This window comes from Aegilops tauschii, chromosome 3 (assembly GCF_002575655.3).
Source record: "Aegilops tauschii subsp. strangulata cultivar AL8/78 chromosome 3, Aet v6.0, whole genome shotgun sequence".
Classification (NCBI taxonomy): domain Eukaryota; kingdom Viridiplantae; phylum Streptophyta; class Magnoliopsida; order Poales; family Poaceae; genus Aegilops; species Aegilops tauschii.
In genome coordinates this window covers 5,889,687-5,906,586 of record NC_053037.3, presented here as the reverse complement: position 1 = coordinate 5,906,586, position 16,900 = coordinate 5,889,687, and the positions used below count along the sequence as shown (strand labels likewise).

At 43.8% G+C, this 16,900-nt stretch overlaps 3 protein-coding genes and 8 pseudogenes across 3 annotated transcripts; all 11 read left to right on the top strand.

The window, feature by feature from the left end:
* Window positions 1-53: 53 nt before the first annotated feature.
* Window positions 54-831, top strand: LOC141020893 (rust resistance kinase Lr10-like; annotated as a pseudogene).
* Window positions 832-1,618: 787 nt separating this feature from the next.
* LOC141020891 (uncharacterized) lies at window positions 1,619-2,658 on the top strand (annotated as a pseudogene).
* LOC123497508 (rust resistance kinase Lr10-like) lies at window positions 2,635-3,430 on the top strand (annotated as a pseudogene).
* Window positions 3,388-5,267, top strand: LOC141042587 (uncharacterized; annotated as a pseudogene).
* On the top strand, window positions 5,244-5,771 carry LOC141020890 (rust resistance kinase Lr10-like; annotated as a pseudogene).
* A 224-nt stretch (window positions 5,772-5,995) lies between these two features.
* Window positions 5,996-8,991, top strand: LOC141042586 (LEAF RUST 10 DISEASE-RESISTANCE LOCUS RECEPTOR-LIKE PROTEIN KINASE-like 2.4; annotated as a pseudogene).
* A 445-nt stretch (window positions 8,992-9,436) lies between these two features.
* LOC141020888 (uncharacterized) lies at window positions 9,437-10,484 on the top strand. The gene has a single exon (XM_073495839.1). It carries the CDS (start codon window positions 9,446-9,448, stop codon window positions 10,136-10,138), a length of 693 nt encoding a protein of 230 aa, XP_073351940.1. The 5' UTR covers window positions 9,437-9,445; the 3' UTR covers window positions 10,139-10,484.
* LOC141020889 (rust resistance kinase Lr10-like) lies at window positions 10,461-11,049 on the top strand (annotated as a pseudogene).
* A 1,359-nt stretch (window positions 11,050-12,408) lies between these two features.
* On the top strand, window positions 12,409-14,209 carry LOC120976343 (rust resistance kinase Lr10-like). The gene is made up of 3 exons (XM_073495838.1): window positions 12,409-12,743; window positions 12,967-13,020; window positions 13,126-14,209. The coding sequence occupies exons 1-3, from the start codon at window positions 12,409-12,411 to the stop codon at window positions 13,595-13,597; spliced, it is 861 nt and encodes a 286-aa protein (XP_073351939.1). The 3' UTR covers window positions 13,598-14,209.
* A 460-nt stretch (window positions 14,210-14,669) lies between these two features.
* Window positions 14,670-15,726, top strand: LOC141020887 (uncharacterized; annotated as a pseudogene).
* On the top strand, window positions 15,702-16,377 carry LOC141042585 (rust resistance kinase Lr10-like; the record flags this gene model as incomplete). Its single annotated transcript, XM_073511428.1, has 1 exon — window positions 15,702-16,377. A coding segment is annotated over one exon (507 nt), but the record flags the coding sequence as incomplete, so codon positions are not given.
* Window positions 16,378-16,900: the final 523 nt, after the last annotated feature.

Genomic DNA, 16,900 nt, shown 5'->3' with positions numbered 1-16,900 from the left:
GCAGGTAACTCAGAGTTTGTGCTCTTTATTGCAGTTTGTTCATCATCACATCTATGCAATCATGTACCCACTAAACCCTATATAAACTTGTTTATTCAGTGTTATGCAGGTTCGTGTTGGCACCACTGGCTGTGTTGATCTTCCTCGCCCACAAGTATTGGAAAACGAGGATCACGATCGATGCTGTCGAGAAGTTCCTCCGAAAGCAACAAATGCTAGGTCCAATGAGGTATGCCTACACCGACATCACAGCAATTACAAGCCATTTCAGAGATAAGCTGGGCCAGGGAGGCTACGGCTCTGTGTTCAAGGGTGTTCTATTGCCAGGCAATGTTCATGTCGCTGTCAAGATGCTAGAGGGCAATCCTAACTGCAATGGAGAAGATTTCATCAATGAAGTCTCCATCATCGGTAGGATCCATCACGTTAATGTGGTGCGCCTCATGGGATTCTGCTCAGAGGAAATGAGGAGAGCACTAGTTTATGAGTACATGCCTCAAGGTTCTCTGGACAAGGACATCTTCTCAGCCAAGAAGAGTTTCTCCTGGGACAAGCTAGCCGATATAGCAGATCCGGCTTGATCCATATTACGTTTTTTACCGCTACTTCCTCGAGAAGGACGACAAGGGTGTCGATAAGGGCAAGGGCAGTTGTGGATGATCTTCTTCATAGCTAGTATGTAGGTAGAACATGCCAAATTTTGGTAGTCCGATGGCATGTTCTGAACTAGTAGCCGGACGATGTGTGTTGCATTGTTTACGTACATTGCATGACTTCGTATGGATTTGAGGTATATGCTAATTGAGATGTCCGACTGTGAGAAGGAAAATTTCAAGGTGTGACCGGTTAGTGTCCACAGACGCGTCGAGCGCATCTGCAGGCTTTTAAGAGGCTGGATTTGCCAAGTCTGGCTGTAAATGCTCTTACTACCTCATGACTCCGTTTTTTGAATGATTGACCTATATTTTTCTTCTTCCACCATTCTCTGCTCTTTATGGTTTGTACTACTAGTATCAAACAATATAAAAATCACACATGGCTTTGTATGAACGACTCACTATCTCATGACGGGTTGTACTAGTATCAAACAATATAAAAGACACAGTTTGTACTACCTCATGACGGGTTGTACTAGACAAAGCAGTAGTGGCAATTAGTTCAACTAAAATAAGGAATTAGATCGGCATTAGTCATTGACAGAATTGCTAACTGAGTAATACTCAATATCTCAAATGAATGATATTTTCTTAGCTGGCAATTTTTTCGTCCTTGTTATTTGTCATTGTCATATAAGGCACTAAATTCCATGTTACTGCGACTAGGATAGGCTTGGAACACTAAAGGATGACATTGTAGTACACGACTCTTCCGTTAATCAAGTGGTCCGGAGTGAAGAACATCACATCACATAGATGGGCCAGTAGCCGTTATGTAATCAGTTAATCACCCAACTTTAATTGGCAGCAAATATCTAAGTCTCCCAGCCAGCAACATCACAGTCATGTAGAGGCACTAGTTGGCATTCAATGGCTCTCCTTTGGAGTTTTATTTTTAACTTTGACAGTCACTCCCTTATCTGGCCATTCATTTGCACGTCTGTGCTTTTGTGAACCAGTCTGCCAGGGCGATGCCTTCTGCTCTCAGGGCCTTAACTGTCTTGTATGTGCTTGCAGTTCTTGCTGGAAATCAGGTGGAAGGGCGGCACCATCAGCCTGATTGTCCTTCTTTCTCGTGCGGTCTTCTTGGAAACATATCGTCTCCATTTCGTCAGGCAAGTGATCCACCTGGGTGCGGCTATCGATCTTACGAGCTGGTTTGCAGTGATACCAAGGCTACGATATGCATCGGCGGTGCAACTTACTATGTGTCTGGTATCAACTACAGTAATTTTTCCTTCTGGGTTGTTGATGCCGACTTGGATTTACACAACAGCTGCCCTCTACCTCGGGAATCCTCCATACCCACACGACAACATGGAAGTCGAATTGGACCCCCTTGTAGATACTCAGGCTTGCTTTGTAAACTGCTCTCAGGAAGTAAAGGGCACTGGTACGTACATGCCTGTTGCTTGCCTAAGCACCAACAATTCTTTTGTTTACGTGCTAACTGGCCTCAGATCTACATACATGGAGTACCTTCAACCTTCTTGTGGGTACTTGGCCGTGACTCCTCGACCTTGGGACAGTCCGACGCTAGAAAATGCAAGTTATGCAGATGTTGTGAAATCCATGAGGACTGGATTTGCTGTTTATTTTCCTTTGAGATATACTAGGGAGACCATCAAGGGATGCCTAAGAGACATTGTTCGGTGAGTTCAGGATTTTGAGATATGTATATACCATGGTTGTATTTGTTTCCCGTACCTGGCTATCTTATCCCAAAACTGATGAGCCCCTCTTTCATTCCCTTTATTGTATTGGTATTGCAGCCCCTTCTATGAAGTGCCAGTGTCGAGTGAGGGCATCAAGCGACTTATTACATACAGTCTTCTGGCTGATGGATTTTCTTGGATTATTGTGTATTTAATACAGGTGTTCCCGGTTACATCATAATAATCATCTTCTGGATTCTGAAGTGGCTAGCAGGTAACTCAGAGTTTGTGCTCTTTATTGCAGTTTGTTCATCATCACATCTATGCAATCATGTACCCACTAAACCCTATATAAACTTGTTTATTCAGTGTTATGCAGGTTCGTGTTGGCACCACTGGCTGTGTTGATCTTCCTCGCCCACAAGTATTGGAAAACGAGGATCACGATCGATGCTGTCGAGAAGTTCCTCCGAAAGCAACAAATGCTAGGTCCAATGAGGTATGCCTACACCGACATCACAGCAATTACAAGCCATTTCAGAGATAAGCTGGGCCAGGGAGGCTACGGCTCTGTGTTCAAGGGTGTGCTATTGCCAGGCAATGTTCATGTCGCTGTCAAGATGCTAGAGGGCAATCCTAACTGCAATGGAGAAGATTTCATCAATGAAGTCTCCATCATCGGTAGGATCCATCACGTTAATGTGGTGCGCCTCATGGGATTCTGCTCAGAGGAAATGAGGAGAGCACTAGTTTATGAGTACATGCCTCAAGGTTCTCTGGACAAGTACATCTTCTCAGCCAAGAAGAGTTTCTCCTGGGACAAGCTAGCCGATATAGCAGATCGGGCTTGATCCATATGACGTTTTTTACCGCTACTTCCTCGAGAAGGACGACAAGGGTGTCGATAAGGGCAAGGGCAGTTGTGGATGATCTTCTTCATAGCTAGTATGTAGGTAGAACATGCCAAATTTTGGTAGTCCGATGGCATGTTCTGAACTAGTAGCCGGACGATGTGTGTTGCATTGTTTACGTACATTGCATGACTTCGTATGGATTTGAGGTATATGCTAATTGAGATGTCCGACTGTGAGAAGGAAAATTTCAAGGTGTGACCGGTTAGTGTCCGCAGACGCGTCGAGGGCATCTGCAGGCTTTTAAGAGGCTGGATTTGCCAAGTCCGGCTGTAAATGATCTTACTACCTCATGACTCCGTTTTTTGAATGATTGACCTATATTTTTCTTCTTCCACCATTCTCTGCTCTTTATGGTTTGTACTACTAGTATCAAACAATATAAAAATCACACATGGCTTTGTATGAACGACTCACTATCTCATGACGGGTTGTACTAGTATCAAACAATATAAAAGACACAGTTTGTACTACCTCATGACGGGTTGTACTAGACAAAGCAGTAGTGGTAGTTTTTATATAGGAGGGGTTTAGGCAATTAGTTCAACTAAAATAAGGAATTAGATCGGCATTAGTCATTGACAGAATTGCTAACTGAGTAATACTCAATATCTCAAATGAATGATATTTTCTTAGCTTCCAATTTTTTCGTCCTTGTTATTTGTCATTGTCATATAAGGCACTAAATTCCATGTTACTGTGACTAGGATAGGCTTGGACCACTAAAGGATGACATTGTAGTACACGACTCTTCCGTTAATCAAGTGGTCCGGAGTGAAGAACATCACATCACATAGATGGGCCAGTAGCCGGTATGTAATCAGTTAATCACCCAACTTTAATTGGCAGCAAATATCTAAGTCTCCCAGCCAGCAACATCACAGTCATGTAGAGGCACTAGTTGGCATTCAATGGCTCTCCTTTGGAGTTTTATTTTTAACTTTGACAGTCACTCCCTTATCTGGCCATTCATTTGCACGTCTGTGCTTTTGTGAACCAGTCTGCCAGGGCGATGCCTGCTGCTCTCAGGGCCTTAACTGCCTTGTATGTGCTTGCAGTTCTTGCTGGAAATCAGGTGGAAGGGCGGCACCATCAGCCTGATTGTCCTTCTTTCTCGTGCGGTCTTCTTGGAAACATATCGTCTCCATTTCGTCGGGCAAGTGATCCACCTGGGTGCGGCTATCGATCTTACGAGCTGGTTTGCAGTGATACCAAGGCTACGATATGCATCGGCGGTGCAACTTACTATGTGTCTGGTATCAACTACAGTAATTTTTCCTTCTGGGTTGTTGATGCCGACTTGGATTTACACAACAGCTGCCCTCTACCTCGGTGGAATCCTCCATACCCACACGACAACATGGAAGTCGAATTGGACCCCCTTGTAGATACTCGGGCTTGCTTTGTAAAATGCTCTCAGGAAGTAAAGGGCACTGGTACGTACATGCCTGTTGCTTGCCTAAGCACCAACGATTCTTTTGTTTACGTGCTAACTGGCCTCAGATCTACATACATGGAGTACCTTCAACCTTCTTGTGGGTACTTGGCCGTGACTCCTCGACCTTGGGACAGTCCGACGCTAGAAAATGCAAGTTATGCAGATGTTGTGAAATCCATGAGGACTGGATTTGCTGTTTATTTTCCTTTGAGATATACTAGGGAGACCATCAAGGGATGCCTAAGAGACATTGTTCGGTGAGTTCAGGATTTTGAGATATGTATATACCATGGTTGTATTTGTTTCCCGTACCTGGCTATCTTATCCCAAAACTGATGAGCCCCTCTTTCATTCCCTTTATTGTATTGGTATTGCAGCCCCTTCTATGAAGTGCCAGTGTCGAGTGAGGGCATCAAGCGACTTATTACATACAGTCTTCTGGCTGATGGATTTTCTTGGATTATTGTGTATTTAATACAGGTGTTCCCGGTTACATCATAATAATCATCTTCTGGATTCTGAAGTGGCTAGCAGGTAACTCAGAGTTTGTGCTCTTTATTGCAGTTTGTTCATCATCACATCTATGCAATCATGTACCCACTAAACCCTATATAAACTTGTTTATTCAGTGTTATGCAGGTTCGTGTTGGCACCACTGGCTGTGTTGATCTTCCTCGCCCACAAGTATTGGAAAACGAGGATCACGATCGATGCTGTCGAGAAGTTCCTCCGAAAGCAACAAATGCTAGGTCCAATGAGGTATGCCTACACCGACATCACAGCAATTACAAGCCATTTCAGAGATAAGCTGGGCCAGGGAGGCTACGGCTCTGTGTTCAAGGGTGTGCTATTGCCAGGCAATGTTCATGTCGCTGTCAAGATGCTAGAGGGCAATCCTAACTGCAATGGAGAAGATTTCATCAATGAAGTCTCCATCATCGGTAGGATCCATCACGTTAATGTGGTGCGCCTCATGGGATTCTGCTCAGAGGAAATGAGGAGAGCACTAGTTTATGAGTACATGCCTCAAGGTTCTCTGGACAAGTACATCTTCTCAGCCAAGAAGAATTTCTCCTGGGACAAGCTAGCCGATATAGCAGATCCGGCTTGATCCATATTACGTTTTTACCGCTACTTCCTCGAGAAGGACGACAAGGGTGTCGATAAGGGCAAGGGCAGTTGTGGATGATCTTCTTCATAGCTAGTATGTAGGTAGAACATGCCAAATTTTGGTAGTCCGATGGCATGTTCTGAACTAGTAGCCGGACGATGTGTGTTGCATTGTTTACGTACATTGCATGACTTCGTATGGATTTGAGGTATATGCTAATTGAGATGTCCGACTGTGAGAAGGAAAATTTCAAGGTGTGACCGGTTAGTGTCCGCAGACGCGTCGAGCGCATCTGCAGGCTTTTAAGAGGCTGGATTTGCCAAGTCTGGCTGTAAATGCTCTTACTACCTCATGACTCCGTTTTTTGAATGATTGACCTATATTTTTCTTCTTCCACCATTCCCTGCTCTTTATGGTTTGTACTACTAGTATCAAACAATATAAAAATCACACATGGCTTTGTATGAACGACTCACTATCTCATGACGGGTTGTACTAGTATCAAACAATATAAAAGACACAGTTTATACTACCTCATGACGGGTTGTACTAGACAAAGCAGTAGTGGTAGTTTTTATATAGGAGGGGTTTAGGCAATTAGTTCAACTAAAATAAGGAATTAGATCGGCATTAGTCATTGACAGAATTGCTAACTGAGTAATACTCAATATCTCAAATGAATGATATTTTCTTAGCTGGCAATTTTTTCGTCCTTGTTATTTGTCATTGTCATATAAGGCACTAAATTCCATGTTACTGCGACTAGGATAGGCTTGGAACACTAAAGGATGACATTGTAGTACACGACTCTTCCGTTAATCAAGTGGTCCGGAGTGAAGAACATCACATCACATAGATGGGCCAGTAGCCGTTATGTAATCAGTTAATCACCCAACTTTAATTGGCAGCAAATATCTAAGTCTCCCAGCCAGCAACATCACAGTCATGTAGAGGCACTAGTTGGCATTCAATGGCTCTCCTTTGGAGTTTTATTTTTAACTTTGACAGTCACTCCCTTATCTGGCCATTCATTTGCACGTCTGTGCTTTTGTGAACCAGTCTACCAGGGCGATGCCTTCTGCTCTCAGGGCCTTAACTGTCTTGTATGTGCTTGCAGTTCTTGCTGGAAATCAGGTGGAAGGGCGGCACCATCAGCCTGATTGTCCTTCTTTCTCGTGCGGTCTTCTTGGAAACATATCGTCTCCATTTCGTCGGGCAAGTGATCCACCTGGGTGCGGCTATCGATCTTACGAGCTGGTTTGCAGTGATACCAAGGCTACGATATGCATCGGGAGTGCAACTTACTATGTGTCTGGTATCAACTACAGTAATTTTTCCTTCTGGGTTGTTGATGCCAACTTGGATTTACACAACAGCTGCCCTCTACCTCGGTGGAATCCTCCATACCCACACGACAACATGGAAGTCGAATTGGACCCCCTTGTAGATGCTCGGGCTTGCTTTGTAAAATGCTCTCAGGAAGTAAAGGGCACTGGTACGTACATGCCTGTTGCTTGCCTAAGCACCAACGATTCTTTTGTTTACGTGCTAACTGGCCTCAGATCTACATACATGGAGTACCTTCAACCTTCTTGTGGGTACTTGGCCGTGACTCCTCGACCTTGGGACAGTCCGACGCTAGAAAATGCAAGTTATGCAGATGTTGTGAAATCCATGAGGACTGGATTTGCTGTTTATTTTCCTTTGAGATATACTAGGGAGACCATCAAGGGATGCCTAAGAGACATTGTTCGGTGAGTTCAGGATTTTGAGATATGTATATACCATGGTTGTATTTGTTTCCCGTACCTGGCTATCTTATCCCAAAACTGATGAGCCCCTCTTTCATTCCCTTTATTGTATTGGTATTGCAGCCCCTTCTATGAAGTGCCAGTGTCGAGTGAGGGCATCAAGCGACTTATTACATACAGTCTTCTGGCTGATGGATTTTCTTGGATTATTGTGTATTTAATACAGGTGTTCCCGGTTACATCATAATAATCATCTTCTGGATTCTGAAGTGGCTAGCAGGTAACTCAGAGTTTGTGCTCTTTATTGCAGTTTGTTCATCATCACATCTATGCAATCATGTACCCACTAAACCCTATATAAACTTGTTTATTCAGTGTTATGCAGGTTCGTGTTGGCACCACTGGCTGTGTTGATCTTCCTCGCCCACAAGTATTGGAAAACGAGGATCACGATCGATGCTGTCGAGAAGTTCCTCCGAAAGCAACAAATGCTAGGTCCAATGAGGTATGCCTACACCGACATCACAGCAATTACAAGCCATTTCAGAGATAAGCTGGGCCAGGGAGGCTACGGCTCTGTGTTCAAGGGTGTGCTATTGCCAGGCAATGTTCATGTCGCTGTCAAGATGCTAGAGGGCAATCCTAACTGCAATGGAGAAGATTTCATCAATGAAGTCTCCATCATCGGTAGGATCCATCACGTTAATGTGGTGCGCCTCATGGGATTCTGCTCAGAGGAAATGAGGAGAGCACTAGTTTATGAGTACATGCCTCAAGGTTCTCTGGACAAGTACATCTTCTCAGCCAAGAAGAGTTTCTCCTGGGACAAGCTAGCCGATATAGCAGATCCGGCTTGATCCATATTACGTTTTTTACCGCTACTTCCTCGAGAAGGACGACAAGGGTGTCGATAAGGGCAAGGGCAGTTGTGGATGATCTTCTTCATAGCTAGTATGTAGGTAGAACATGCCAAATTTTGGTAGTCCGATGGCATGTTCTGAACTAGTAGCCGGACGATGTGTGTTGCATTGTTTACGTACATTGCATGACTTCGTATGGATTTGAGGTATATGCTAATTGAGATGTCCGACTGTGAGAAGGAAAATTTCAAGGTGTGACCGGTTAGTGTCCGCAGACGCGTCGAGCGCATCTGCAGGCTTTTAAGAGGCTGGATTTGCCAAGTCTGGCTGTAAATGCTCTTACTACCTCATGACTCCGTTTTTTGAATGATTGACCTATATTTTTCTTCTTCCACCATTCCCTGCTCTTTATGGTTTGTACTACTAGTATCAAACAATATAAAAATCACACATGGCTTTGTATGAACGACTCACTATCTCATGACGGGTTGTACTAGTATCAAACAATATAAAAGACACAGTTTGTACTACCTCATGACGGGTTGTACTAGACAAAGCAGTAGTGGTAGTTTTTATATAGGAGGGGTTTAGGCAATTAGTTCAACTAAAATAAGGAATTAGATCGGCATTAGTCATTGACAGAATTGCTAACTGAGTAATACTCAATATCTCAAATGAATGATATTTTCTTAGCTGCCAATTTTTTCGTCCTTGTTATTTGTCATTGTCATATAAGGCACTAAATTCCATGTTACTGTGACTAGGATAGGCTTGGACCACTAAAGGATGACATTGTAGTACACGACTCTTCCGTTAATCAAGTGGTCCGGAGTGAAGAACATCACATCACATAGATGGGCCAGTAGCCGGTATGTAATCAGTTAATCACCCAACTTTAATTGGCAGCAAATATCTAACTCTCCCAGCCAGCAACATCACAGTCATGTAGAGGCACTAGTTGGCATTCAATGGCTCTCCTTTGGAGTTTTATTTTTAACTTTGACAGTCACTCCCTTATCTGGCCATTCATTTGCACGTCTGTGCTTCTGTGAACCAGTCTGCCATGGCGATGCCTGCTGCTCTCAGGGCCTTAAGTGTCTTGTATGTGCTTGCAGTTCTTGCTGGAAATCAGGTGGAAGGGCGGCACCATCAGCCTGACTGTCCTTCTTTCTCGTGCGGTCTTCTTGGAAACATATCGTCTCCATTTCGTCGGGCAAGTGATCCACCTGGGTGCGGCTATCGATCTTACGAGCTGGTTTGCAGTGATACCAAGGCTACGATATGCATCGGCGGTGCAACTTACTATGTGTCTGGTATCAACTACAGTAATTTTTCCTTCTGGGTTGTTGATGCCGACTTGGATTTACACAACAGCTGTCCTCTACCTCGGTGGAATCCTCCATACCCACACGACAACATGGAAGTCGAATTGGACCCCCTTGTAGATACTCGGGCTTGCTTTGTAAAATGCTCTCAGGAAGTAAAGGGCACTGGTACGTACATGCCTGTTGCTTGCCTAAGCACCAACGATTCTTTTGTTTACGTGCTAACTGGCCTCAGATCTACATACATGGAGTACCTTCAACCTTCTTGTGGGTACTTGGCCGTGACTCCTCGACCTTGGGACAGTCCGACGCTAGAAAATGCAAGTTATGCAGATGTTGTGAAATCCATGAGGACTGGATTTGCTGTTTATTTTCCTTTGAGATATACTAGGGAGACCATCAAGGGATGCCTAAGAGACATTGTTCGGTGAGTTCAGGATTTTGAGATATGTATATACCATGGTTGTATTTGTTTCCCGTACCTGGCTATCTTATCCCAAAACTGATGAGCCCCTCTTTCATTCCCTTTATTGTATTGGTATTGCAGCCCCTTCTATGAAGTGCCAGTGTCGAGTGAGGGCATCAAGCGACTTATTACATACAGTCTTCTGGCTGATGGATTTTCTTGGATTATTGTGTATTTAATACAGGTGTTCCCGGTTACATCATAATAATCATCTTCTGGATTCTGAAGTGGCTAGCAGGTAACTCAGAGTTTGTGCTCTTTATTGCAGTTTGTTCATCATCACATCTATGCAATCATGTACCCACTAAACCCTATATAAACTTGTTTATTCAGTGTTATGCAGGTTCGTGTTGGCACCACTGGCTGTGTTGATCTTCCTCGCCCACAAGTATTGGAAAACGAGGATCACGATCGATGCTGTCGAGAAGTTCCTCCGAAAGCAACAAATGCTAGGTCCAATGAGGTATGCCTACACCGACATCACAGCAATTACAAGCCATTTCAGAGATAAGCTGGGCCAGGGAGGCTACGGCTCTGTGTTCAAGGGTGTGCTATTGCCAGGCAATGTTCATGTCGCTGTCAAGATGCTAGAGGGCAATCCTAACTGCAATGGAGAAGATTTCATCAATGAAGTCTCCATCATCGGTAGGATCCATCACGTTAATGTGGTGCGCCTCATGGGATTCTGCTCAGAGGAAATGAGGAGAGCACTAGTTTATGAGTACATGCCTCAAGGTTCTCTGGACAAGTACATCTTCTCAGCCAAGAAGAGTTTCTCCTGGGACAAGCTAGCCGATATAGCAGATCCGGCTTGATCCATATTACGTTTTTTACCGCTACTTCCTCGAGAAGGACGACAAGGGTGTCGATAAGGGCAAGGGCAGTTGTGGATGATCTTCTTCATAGCTAGTATGTAGGTAGAACATGCCAAATTTTGGTAGTCTGATGGCATGTTCTGAACTAGTAGCCGGACGATGTGTGTTGCATTGTTTACGTACATTGCATGACTTCGTATGGATTTGAGGTATATGCTAATTGAGATGTCCGACTGTGAGAAGGAAAATTTCAAGGTGTGACCGGTTAGTGTCCGCAGACGCGTCGAGCGCATCTGCAGGCTTTTAAGAGGCTGGATTTGCCAAGTCTGGCTGTAAATGCTCTTACTACCTCATGACTCCGTTTTTTGAATGATTGACCTATATTTTTCTTCTTCCACCATTCCCTGCTCTTTATGGTTTGTACTACTAGTATCAAACAATATAAAAATCACACATGGCTTTGTATGAACGACTCACTATCTCATGACGGGTTGTACTAGTATCAAACAATATAAAAGACACAGTTTGTACTACCTCATGACGGGTTGTACTAGACAAAGCAGTAGTGGTAGTTTTTATATAGGAGGGGTTTAGGCAATTAGTTCAACTAAAATAAGGAATTAGATCGGCATTAGTCATTGACAGAATTGCTAACTGAGTAATACTCAATATCTCAAATGAATGGTATTTTCTTAGCTGCCAATTTTTTCGTCCTTGTTATTTGTCATTGTCATATAAGGCACTAAATTCCATGTTACTGTGACTAGGATAGGCTTGGACCACTAAAGGATGACATTGTAGTACACGACTCTTCCGTTAATCAAGTGGTCCGGAGTGAAGAACATCACATCACATAGATGGGCCAGTAGCCGGTATGTAATCAGTTAATCACCCAACTTTAATTGGCAGCAAATATCTAACTCTCCCAGCCAGCAACATCACAGTCATGTAGAGGCACTAGTTGGCATTCAATGGCTCTCCTTTGGAGTTTTATTTTTAACTTTGACAGTCACTCCCTTATCTGGCCATTCATTTGCACGTCTATGCTTCTGTGAACCAGTCTGCCATGGCGATGCCTGCTGCTCTCAGGGCCTTAAGTGTCTTGTATGTGCTTGCAGTTCTTGCTGGAAATCAGGTGGAAGGGCGGCACCATCAGCCTGATTGTCCTTCTTTCTCGTGTGGTCTTCTTGGAAACATATCGTCTCCATTTCGTCGGGCAAGTGATCCACCTGGGTGCGGCTATCGATCTTACGAGCTGGTTTGAAGTGATACCAAGGCTACGATATGCATCGGTGGTGCAACTTACTATGTGTCTGGTATCAACTACAGTAATTTTTCCTTCTGGGTTGTTGATGCCGACTTGGATTTACACAACAGCTGCCCTCTACCTCGGTGGAATCCTCCATACCCACACGACAACATGGAAGTCGAATTGGACCCCCTTGTAGATGCTCGGGCTTGCTTTGTAAAATGCTCTCAGGAAGTAAAGGGTACTGGTACGTACATGCCTGTTGCTTGCCTAAGCACCAACGATTCTTTTGTTTACGTGCTAACTGGCCTCAGATCTACATACATGGAGTACCTTCAACCTTCTTGTGGGTACTTGGCCGTGACTCCTCGACCTTGGGACAGTCCGACGCTAGAAAATGCAAGTTATGCAGATGTTGTGAAATCCATGAGGACTGGATTTGTTGTTTATTTTCCTTTGAGATATACTAGGGAGACCATCAAGGGATGCCTAAGAGACATTGTTCGGTGAGTTCAGGATTTTGAGATATGTATATACCATGGTTGTATTTGTTTCCCGTACCTGGCTATCTTATCCCAAAACTGATGAGCCCCTCTTTCATTCCCTTTATTGTATTGGTATTGCAGCCCCTTCTATGAAGTGCCAGTGTCGAGTGAGGGCATCAAGCGACTTATTACATACAGTCTTCTGGCTGATGGATTTTCTTGGATTATTGTGTATTTAATACAGGTGTTCCCGGTTACATCATAATAATCATCTTCTGGATTCTGAAGTGGCTAGCAGGTAACTCAGAGTTTGTGCTCTTTATTGCAGTTTGTTCATCATCACATCTATGCAATCATGTACCCACTAAACCCTATATAAACTTGTTTATTCAGTGTTATGCAGGTTCGTGTTGGCACCACTGGCTGTGTTGATCTTCCTCGCCCACAAGTATTGGAAAACGAGGATCACGATCGATGCTGTCGAGAAGTTCCTCCGAAAGCAACAAATGCTAGGTCCAATGAGGTATGCCTACACCGACATCACAGCAATTACAAGCCATTTCAGAGATAAGCTGGGCCAGGGAGGCTACGGCTCTGTGTTCAAGGGTGTGCTATTGCCAGGCAATGTTCATGTCGCTGTCAAGATGCTAGAGGGCAATCCTAACTGCAATGGAGAAGATTTCATCAATGAAGTCTCCATCATCGGTAGGATCCATCACGTTAATGTGGTGCGCCTCATGGGATTCTGCTCAGAGGAAATGAGGAGAGCACTAGTTTATGAGTACATGCCTCAAGGTTCTCTGGACAAGTACATCTTCTCAGCCAAGAAGAATTTCTCCTGGGACAAGCTAGCCGATATAGCAGATCCGGCTTGATCCATATTACGTTTTTTACCGCTACTTCCTCGAGAAGGACGACAAGGGTGTCGATAAGGGCAAGGGCAGTTGTGGATGATCTTCTTCATAGCTAGTATGTAGGTAGAACATGCCAAATTTTGGTAGTCCGATGGCATGTTCTGAACTAGTAGCCGGACGATGTGTGTTGCATTGTTTACGTACATTGCATGACTTCGTATGGATTTGAGGTATATGCTAATTGAGATGTCCGACTGTGAGAAGGAAAATTTCAAGGTGTGACCGGTTAGTGTCCGCAGACGCGTCGAGCGCATCTGCAGGCTTTTAAGAGGCTGGATTTGCCAAGTCTGGCTGTAAATGCTCTTACTACCTCATGACTCCGTTTTTTGAATGATTGACCTATATTTTTCTTCTTCCACCATTCCCTGCTCTTTATGGTTTGTACTACTAGTATCAAACAATATAAAAATCACACATGGCTTTGTATGAACGACTCACTATCTCATGACGGGTTGTACTAGTATCAAACAATATAAAAGACACAGTTTGTACTACCTCATGACGGGTTGTACTAGACAAAGCAGTAGTGGTAGTTTTTATATAGGAGGGGTTTAGGCAATTAGTTCAACTAAAATAAGGAATTAGATCGGCATTAGTCATTGACAGAATTGCTAACTGAGTAATACTCAATATCTCAAATGAATGATATTTTCTTAGCTGCCAATTTTTTCGTCCTTGTTATTTGTCATTGTCATATAAGGCACTAAATTCCATGTTACTGTGACTAGGATAGGCTTGGACCACTAAAGGATGACATTGTAGTACACGACTCTTCCGTTAATCAAGTGGTCCGGAGTGAAGAACATCACATCACATAGATGGGCCAGTAGCCGGTATGTAATCAGTTAATCACCCAACTTTAATTGGCAGCAAATATCTAACTCTCCCAGCCAGCAACATCACAGTCATGTAGAGGCACTAGTTGGCATTCAATGGCTCTCCTTTGGAGTTTTATTTTTAACTTTGACAGTCACTCCCTTATCTGGCCATTCATTTGCACGTCTGTGCTTTTGTGAACCAGTCTGCCAGGGCGATGCCTGCTGCTCTCAGGGCCTTAACTGTCTTGTATGTGCTTGCAGTTCTTGCTGGAAATCAGGTGGAAGGGCGGCACCATAAGCCTGATTGTCCTTCTTTCTCGTGCGGTCTTCTTGGAAACATATCGTCTCCATTTCGTCGGGCAAGTGATCCACCTGGGTGCGGCTATCGATCTTACGAGCTGGTTTGCAGTGATACCAAGGCTACTTAGTATGCATCGGCTGTGCAACTTACTATGTGTCTGGTATCAACTACAGTAATTTTTCCTTCTGGGTTGTTGATGCCGACTTGGATTTACACAACAGCTGCCCTCTACCTCGGTGGAATCCTCCATACCCACACGACAACATGGAAGTCGAATTGGACCCCCTTGTAGATACTCGGGCTTGCTTTGTAAAATGCTCTCAGGAAGTAAAGGGCACTGGTACGTACATGCCTGTTGCTTGCCTAAGCACCAACGATTCTTTTGTTTACGTGCTAACTGGCCTCAGATCTACATACATGGAGTACCTTCAACCTTCTTGTGGGTACTTGGCCGTGACTCCTCGACCTTGGGACAGTCCGACGCTAGAAAATGCAAGTTATGCAGATGTTGTGAAATCCATGAGGACTGGATTTGCTGTTTATTTTCCTTTGAGATATACTAGGGAGACCATCAAGGGATGCCTAAGAGACATTGTTCGGTGAGTTCAGGATTTTGAGATATGTATATACCATGGTTGTATTTGTTTCCCGTACCTGGCTATCTTATCCCAAAACTGATGAGCCCCTCTTTCATTCCCTTTATTGTATTGGTATTGCAGCCCCTTCTATGAAGTGCCAGTGTCGAGTGAGGGCATCAAGCGACTTATTACATACAGTCTTCTGGCTGATGGATTTTCTTGGATTATTGTGTATTTAATACAGGTGTTCCCGGTTACATCATAATAATCATCTTCTGGATTCTGAAGTGGCTAGCAGGTAACTCAGAGTTTGTGCTCTTTATTGCAGTTTGTTCATCATCACATCTATGCAATCATGTACCCACTAAACCCTATATAAACTTGTTTATTCAGTGTTATGCAGGTTCGTGTTGGCACCACTGGCTGTGTTGATCTTCCTCGCCCACAAGTATTGGAAAACGAGGATCACGATCGATGCTGTCGAGAAGTTCCTCCGAAAGCAACAAATGCTAGGTCCAATGAGGTATGCCTACACCGACATCACAGCAATTACAAGCCATTTCAGAGATAAGCTGGGCCAGGGAGGCTACGGCTCTGTGTTCAAGGGTGTGCTATTGCCAGGCAATGTTCATGTCGCTGTCAAGATGCTAGAGGGCAATCCTAACTGCAATGGAGAAGATTTCATCAATGAAGTCTCCATCATCGGTAGGATCCATCACGTTAATGTGGTGCGCCTCATGGGATTCTGCTCAGAGGAAATGAGGAGAGCACTAGTTTATGAGTACATGCCTCAAGGTTCTCTGGACAAGTACATCTTCTCAGCCAAGAAGAGTTTCTCCTGGGACAAGCTAGCCGATATAGCAGATCCGGCTTGATCCATATTACGTTTTTTACCGCTACTTCCTCGAGAAGGACGACAAGGGTGTCGATAAGGGCAAGGGCAGTTGTGGATGATCTTCTTCATAGCTAGTATGTAGGTAGAACATGCCAAATTTTGGTAGTCCGATGGCATGTTCTGAACTAGTAGCCGGACGATGTGTGTTGCATTGTTTACGTACATTGCATGACTTCGTATGGATTTGAGTTATATGCCAATTCAGATGTCCGACTGTGAGAAGGAAAATTTCAAGGTGTGACCGGTTAGTGTCCGCAGACGCGTCGAGCGCATATGCAGGCTTTTAAGAGGCTGGATTTGCCAAGTCTGGCTGTAAATGCTCTTACTACCTCATGACTCCGTTTTTTGAATGATTGACCTATATTTTTCTTCTTCCACCATTCCCTGCTCTTTATGGTTTGTACTACTAGTATCAAACAATATAAAAATCACACATGGCTTTGTATGAACGACTCACTATCTCATGACGGGTTGTACTAGTATCAAACAATATAAAAGACACAGTTTGTACTACCTCATGACGGGTTGTACTAGACAAAGCAGTAGTGGTAGTTTTTATATAGGAAGGGTTTAGGCAATTAGTTCAACTAAAATAAGGAATTAGATCGGCATTAGTCATTGACAGAATTGCTAACTGAGTAATACTCAATATCTCAAATGAATGGTATTTTC